The sequence below is a fragment of the Pteropus alecto genome, unplaced genomic scaffold (assembly GCF_000325575.1).
Source record: "Pteropus alecto unplaced genomic scaffold, ASM32557v1 scaffold101, whole genome shotgun sequence".
In the NCBI taxonomy this organism is placed as follows: Eukaryota; Metazoa; Chordata; class Mammalia; order Chiroptera; family Pteropodidae; genus Pteropus; species Pteropus alecto.
The window spans coordinates 4,978,993-4,986,268 of record NW_006432945.1 but is presented as its reverse complement, the minus strand read 5'-3'; the positions used below and the strand labels follow the sequence as shown (position 1 = coordinate 4,986,268).

General features: G+C 42.8%; 1 protein-coding gene and 1 pseudogene across 1 annotated transcript in view; one reads left to right on the top strand and one right to left on the bottom strand.

Annotated features, from left to right (window-relative positions):
- Positions 1 to 7,276, top strand: part of PTPN14 (protein tyrosine phosphatase, non-receptor type 14) — a 144,748-nt gene that overhangs the window by 114,716 nt on the left and 22,756 nt on the right. Inside the window, exons 12-14 of the mRNA XM_006907886.3 lie at positions 1,967 to 2,024; positions 5,229 to 5,307; positions 6,125 to 7,272. Coding sequence (XP_006907948.1) covers positions 1,967 to 2,024; positions 5,229 to 5,307; positions 6,125 to 7,272 — 1,285 coding nt within the window. The remainder of the gene's footprint in view (positions 1 to 1,966; positions 2,025 to 5,228; positions 5,308 to 6,124; positions 7,273 to 7,276) is intronic.
- Positions 1,514 to 1,632, bottom strand: LOC112476458 (annotated as a pseudogene).

The window sequence follows — 7,276 nt, the reverse complement described above, 5'->3', positions numbered from 1 at the left end:
GCAGACTTTTTTTCTCTCCACGATGGAGGCGCTTTCAAACCAGTCGCTGCAATCAGTCAGGGTCTGAAAGTATATTTAATGGTCTCAGGTCTGCCAGCAGAGTTTGCAAATGTAAATCACGAGAGCAGGGATCCGGGAGTGGCAAATGAAACAGCTAGATCTACCTCATGGATGCGCGTGCACACAAACACGCCATCCTTTTGAACAGATTTCCTCTAGGTCATTTCTTTGCGGTTCTGCTTTGTTCTTGCCTTTGATTCGTGGGGGTGTCGTTAACAAGAACTCTAGAGTCAACTCCCGTAGGGTGAATTAAAGAAAACTGTTTTGAAAAGTGAATTTTACTGTTGTAAAATTCTGGTTTGATCATTTCTCAACGAGTGGCTTTATTCCCAAATTGACCAATTACTTGTATTTCTCTTGTGGTCTTTTTCTCGAATATAAGTGAATATCACATATTAGACTGAAAACTAAGGACACTGTATTTTTCCTTTCTACTTTTGTAATAACCATGCCTTTCTTCTTCCTAACCAAGTATGGGAGGTTCCAAACCTCTTATCTGATAAGACTGGGGCTCTCTTAAAAGTGTACTTGCGCAGACACACACCACATACACAGTAAATTCTATATATAGTTTCATAGTTTCAGCACAGGCTGCATTAAGGCCTGCGAGATCCCTCTGGAGTTTTATGAAACTAGCATCATCTTAACAGCATCCTTCTCCAGAGGTCTCTACTCTCTCATTTCTAGAAGACCGTCATTGATTTCTTTCTTTCTTTCTTTCTTTTTTTCCCTCCACTAACGGTCACTGCTTGCAGATACAGCTCCCAGGAATGGTTCTCATACTTCTTGACTTGAGGAGAAACTGCTGGGGGAGGGAAGAGAGAAAGATGTTTAACAATAGGTCTAATAATATCGTGTTTGGCCAGTTGTTAAAAAAAGTCCAGTATTACTGTATCGTTTCCATTATTTAAAAAATCTCATCACCAAAAAAGTAGAAAGATGAAATACCAGAATAAAGAGAGTGCTTTAAAGTGAAGAACTTTAGCTTGATGGAAAACCCTATGTGTCCTTGATTTTTTTTTTTTTTTTTTAATGATTTCAGTGAGGGTGGGGGAAAATGTTATTCTGGCATTTGGGACTTGTTTCTCAAAGGCACCTTTGATTTCAGTTCTCAAGAATTTGGTAATACTCTTAGTCCTTTCTCTTTTTTATTTCTACATTCAAAAAATTCATGTTGATTCTTCCTGGAACTGTAGGTCAGGTGAATATTTGCAATATGTATTATCTTAATTAAAAGTACCTTTATACTTCAAAAGTATTTATTTTTGATTTTTATTTCATTGGCAACATTTTAATAATAGTTTTTGTACTTTTTTATGATGAAAGTTTTCACACTTACACAAAGGTAAAAAATACAATTAAAAAAAATTTTTTTAAGGCAAGGCAACCCTTGGTTGACTTCACAGATTGCAAGGACCTTGTCACCTTACAATCCCTCATTTTTTATTTTTTATGCCTACAGCACCTGGTCTTCCTAGGTGGTCTCCCTTCCAAATACTAACCAGGCCCAACCCTGCTTAGCTTCCGAGATCAGACAGAATTGGGCATGTTTAGGGTGGCATGGCCGTAGACAAAAAAAATACAATTTTTAAAAATTTATGTAATGGTGAAATGTTTCAGTCTTGCTTATTTCCCTCACAATCTTTCTTTAGAAATAAGCTCCATTCTTCTAATATTACTTGGTAAAACTTTAGTAAAGTATCATATGTTCCAGATAGAAAGAATAGAAGAATAAAGAAGGAAATCAGAATTGTTCTTAGCTTTACCACCCAGAAACAAATGTTTATGTTTCGCTGTAAGTCTTACCCATCGTGTCTGTTTTCCCCTCTTCCTCTCCTGTCTACCTGGTCTTCTTGTATCTGGTAAATAATAATAACCACCCTCATTTCTTCAACTTTTCATATAGACAATCGAATTCTCCACCCCCCATCAGACGCCAGCCCACGTGGAGCCGATCCTCACTGGTACGTATAAAAGTCATCAAGCATTGTGACTGTTGGGGAGGGAGTGTCCTTTTGCCGATAATTTGAAGGGAGAGGCGACTAGGGCATCACAGCCAGGTGGTGTCTGGTGAGAACACAGAAAGGCATCAGTCTGCCAGCAGGTGTGACGCACATCCTTTTTTTCCCCACTCGTGCTCATCCACGTCTATCACTTCTTTAAGTGAGGCTCAGGGTTCACCCCTGTGAGTTAGTCTTGTTCTGATGAGACCGCGTTCTGTCAGCATGTAACCTACTGTTTTTGTCCACTTGTTTGCATCTATTGTTTTGTCACTGTTTCTGGTTGTTGCACAGAGATGTGTCCTCAGATATAAGCTCCAAGGATGCTTTTGTATTCACTGCTGTAGACAGAGCCTAATAAACTGGTTAGAAATACTTGTTAAATGAGCAGAAAATGGATGCGTCTGGTTGATGGTCTCAGAGTACTGGGTGGGGAAGGTTAATTGCACATTTTCTAATTTTAAGGACAACAAAACTTGACTTAATCCACTTCTCTATCTGTTATTAGCTTTTGATTTTTTTAAATTATTCTCATCACATGAATAAGGAAACACAACTCAGATTTTAATACATGTATCTGTCTGAGGCTGTGTTTTATTTTGAGGATTACTTAAGGGTAATATAATAGAACAGTGTGGAAGAGTTGGTTTCCTTTAAAGTTTTCTACTTGTTTTAAGTCATAATTCTCTATTTTAGGTTAAGATTTTTTTACACATAATCAAAACAATGTGACCTTTTAATGTTTCTGGATGAATTTAACAGTTCCTTAGAGTTCAGAGTAAAATAAAATTGAATTTTTCTTCATACACAACTTGTGTATAGGATATATAAGAATTGTATGTCTTTGACTTGTCTTTCCAAAAAAAAGTTTTGAGGAATTTTTTTCTTTTCCTGGAAAATGCAGAGACATGAACTCCTAGAATTCTAGGGTTGGGCCATTATATCACCACAGAGTAATTCCTGAGTACCCGCGTGAATGCTGACGTTATGCACGGAATCTCAGAAGTGGCCCTTGCCTTAGAGATCTGGGGGTCCCTTTGCTTTTTCTCTGGTGCACCAGTAGATTTATTCACGGCACTGGTTTCTTCGTTAATTTCTCCTTTGTTAATTTTATTTTTCCTTTTCCTTCTTTAGAGTCCACGTGTCTTAAAATTAGTGCGATAATTTTTTTATTTATGTCTGCAAAGCACCATGGGAGGCCAAGTGTTTTAAGGCGATCTTGTGATCTGATCTCGTCCTAGTTATCTAGAGAAGATAGAAGACTGTCTTGGATGAAGACAGTCTACAGGAAGCCAGATTCATGGCTTCTCCCTTTCCTCTGCCCTTTAGGATAAAACCATTTCACCAAGAGTCCCCTGGTACAGCTGGTTGCTGTTTTTCTCTTGTTCTTCTGCCTATATTATGGCATCGAATTGATTTCTGTATGAGCAGATCTGGAAAGAAAGAGAATAATATATTGGAATATATAAGAGATGGAATAAAAAATAATCTTGAAATGGTGTTGGAAGGATTAGTTATGATTAAACTTTGCCTGTACACTTACGCCAGTTCATAAACAGTGCCTTACTTTTTTTTTTTTTTTTATAGCAAGGGAAGGCAGTGAGCCACTTTGCCTTGCCATGTACTTCTGTTCCCTTGTATGAATCCTTCCCCACTGCTTTTTTTTTTTTTTAAGCCTCAAAACTGGCTGTTCTACCATGGAAAAATTGAGTTGAATTATATATTACCAAGAAGAGGAAAAATATTTTTAAATTGTACCTCAAAAACCAGCCAAAGGGAGATTTGGGAACATTTAGGAGAGAGCTATTACAGTACCTTTTCATTGGTATCCTGAATGACTTTCTTAGATTAACTTCAATTCATTACTTATTCTCCCTTGATTTTTAAAAATTTTTGGGTCTTTTGTCTTCATGACCTTCTTTATTTGCCCTTTTGATGCCAAAGCATTATTGGTAGCAGAGGCGATGGTAGATGAGTTATTTACCCAGCTTCGAACTTTGAGGCGTGTTCTTCTGTTGAGGGATCCTGAGAAAGTGTGACCCCTGCTGGCTTTGGGTTCTTTTGGCTTGATCTCAGCTTCTCTCCTAAAGCAGTTACATTTCAACTAATACCTCTAAGGCTAATTTTAAAATAATCAAATAGAAATATAAGAGATCATTCTGTTTGGTGATTTACAAGTTTAACATTTTTTAGCATCGAAACTATTTATTCAAACAAACTCTCACCGGGAACCTCAGTGTCTAAATAAAATAGATCGTGTTTGAGGTAGGAAGAGGAAGGAGGCTTGCTTTGATGGACAAGAAGCCGAGACCTCCTGAGGTTTAATGACTTTCTCTGGATCACATTAGTGACTAATCATATTTCCTTTGTTGTCTTACCAAATATTGAACCCATCTAAGCATTTTTTTGTTGTTCTGTAAAAGTTTTACCCTATTCTGCAGCAGGAAGTGATTCAGATTGAGTCTAAATGGCCATTTTTAAGAGTCTTATGGAAAAGACTCTCCCTGAAGGGGTGGGTGGTTGAACTGGATCCTCTGCAAGGCTTTTCCACATTTGGTCCTACAGTGAGAGAAGGGTCAGTATATGGCCTTGAGAACTACACAGCCATTGTCATGGATCCCATTTCAGATTTTTATATAAATTTGCAAGTGGGCCCAGCTTAACACTACCCTGTCTCTGTTCGAGGCTGATGAACTGGAGTCATAGATGCAGCTACGATGATGTCTACAAGCTTGTGGCTCTAGGAGGGAGCCAATTTTGAATAGAGTGAAATATGGTTCCCCTTATTAATTGTTATGCGGAACGTAGTAATACACGTGTTCTATATTATTCTCTTAAAAAAGGCATTGGGAGCTTCGCGAGAGTATAAGAAAATAGACTATAAATAGATAAGTTCGTTCGTGTTCATTATAGCCTCTTTCCTTTTCTCGCCTTGGACCAGCCTCCTTATCTCTCCCTTCTCGTTTCTCCAGTCCTAAACTTGGGGATGAGGTGGGGGTACAGAAGACTAGAGAGGGCTGGGCCAAGGTTAGACAGGCAGAGCAGCCGCGTGTGCTTCCCAGCGGGCGTGACTGAGGGCTGGGCTGCCGCGTGCTCGGCTGGTTCTCCGTGAGACTCGACAGCCACTTGTGCAGGGCTCGCCCACCTGTGCTGTGTTCTCTGTTTCAGCCGCGGCAGCAGCCATATATCTTGCCTCCCATGCACGTCCAGTGTGGTGAACACTACTCGGAAACACATACTTCGCAAGGTAACTCTGGCTTACCGTTTTCCCTTAAGACAAAATGTTGAGTACGGGTTTGAGTAAAGAAGACTTTTTGTTGTTGTTGTTGTTTAGATGACAGCGATGCCTTCATTTTTAGTCTTGTCATTATCCAAATGGCAGCAGGCAGCGGCTCTGATGTGTCAGAGGCATAGACTGTTGTTTACCCCTGAAAAAAAAAGTTTGCTTTGAATTGGCTGTGAAGGGATTTGGGGAAAGTCAGGGAGCACGTTCTTCCCTCCTCCTTCTCGTAAATGGGCTGAGGGAAGAGAGACAGCTAAGCCCAGTGGAGGACTCTTCACCTTCTCTGCCAGTGTCAAAAACCGTGTAAGAGTCAGTCAGGTTTTCATGGTGACAGAGAATCCAGGTATCCAGAATAGTTGAAAGAAATACACAGATAACCTCATCCCTTTATTTTAGCTATTGCTTCTCATCTCTCCCACCAGCCCCTTTCTCTATGCACTTGTTATTGCCCCAGAGTAGAGAAACTGTTTTATTCCTGTTTTTGAACTCCCATACAAAATGGGTAAAAAAGTCATTTCAATAATTATTATCATAACAACTAACATTTATAGAGCAACTCCTCTCCTTAAGCACCTGCAGTGTATTGTTTCGCTTAATCCTCAAAATAAACCTATGAGATAAGTACTGCTATTGTTGTCATTTTGTAGATATGGACTGTGTGGGCAGAGACCACGGGCTTGTACTTTTTAGGACTTCTTTAGATTAAAATTCACCCCCACGAGTGCCCTCCTTGAAGCAGGGCAGCCTGGAGGTTCACGTGCCTGTGTTTGTCTTCCCGTAGACAGCATTTTCCATGGGAATGAGGATGCCTTCTACTGCAATTCCCACAACAGCCTGGACTTAAATTACTTGAACGGCACCATCACCAATGGCAGCGTGTGCAGCGTCCACAGCGTCAACTCCCTGAACTGCTCCCAGAGTTTCATTCAGGCGTCTCCCGTGTCCTCCAACCTCAGTATCCCTGGGAGTGACATCATGCGGGCCGACTACATCCCAAGCCATCGGCACAGCGCCATCATCGTGCCATCTTACCGGCCGACCCCCGATTACGAGACGGTCATGCGCCAGATGAAGAGGGGGGTCATGCGCATGGACAGCCAGAGCCAGTCTCTGCGAAATCTCAACATCATCAACACCCACGCCTACAACCAGCCAGAGGATCTGGTGTACAGCCAGCCCGAGATGAGGGAGAGGCACCCCTACACTGTCCCTTATGGGCCACAGGGAGGCTACAGTAACAAACTTATTGGTCCATCCGACCAGATAAACCCAAAGAATAATTCGGTGCCCAGCAAGCCTGGGGCGAGCGCCATCTCACACACAGTCAGCACCCCAGAGCTAGCCAACATGCAGCTCCAAGGCACCCATCACTACAACACGGCCCACATGCTCAAAAACTATCTCTTCAGGCCACCGCCCCCCTACCCCCGGCCCCGCCCTGCCACCAGCACCCCAGACCTCGCCAGTCACCGCCACAAGTATGTCAGCGGCAGCAGTCCCGACCTGGTGACCCGCAAAGTGCAGCTGTCAGTGAAGACCTTCCAGGAAGACAGCTCTCCAGTGGTGCATCAGTCCCTGCAGGAAGTGAGCGAGCCCCTCACGGCCACCAAGCACCACGGCACGGTCAACAAGCGCCACAGCCTGGAGGTGATGAGCAGCATGGTGCGGGGCATGGAAGCCATGACGCTCAAGTCGCTCAACATCCCCATGGCTCGCCGCAACACGCTCCGGGAGCAGGGGCCGCCCAAGGAGGCGCCGGGGGCCCACGAGGTTCCGCAGCTGCCCCAGTATCACCACAAGAAGACTCTCTCTGACGCCACGATGCTGATCCACAGCAGTGAGAGCGAGGAGGAGGAGGAGGCTGCGGAGTCGGCGCCCCAGATCCCCGGGCTCCGCGAGAAGATGGAGTACAGCGCCCAGCTGCAGGCGGCCT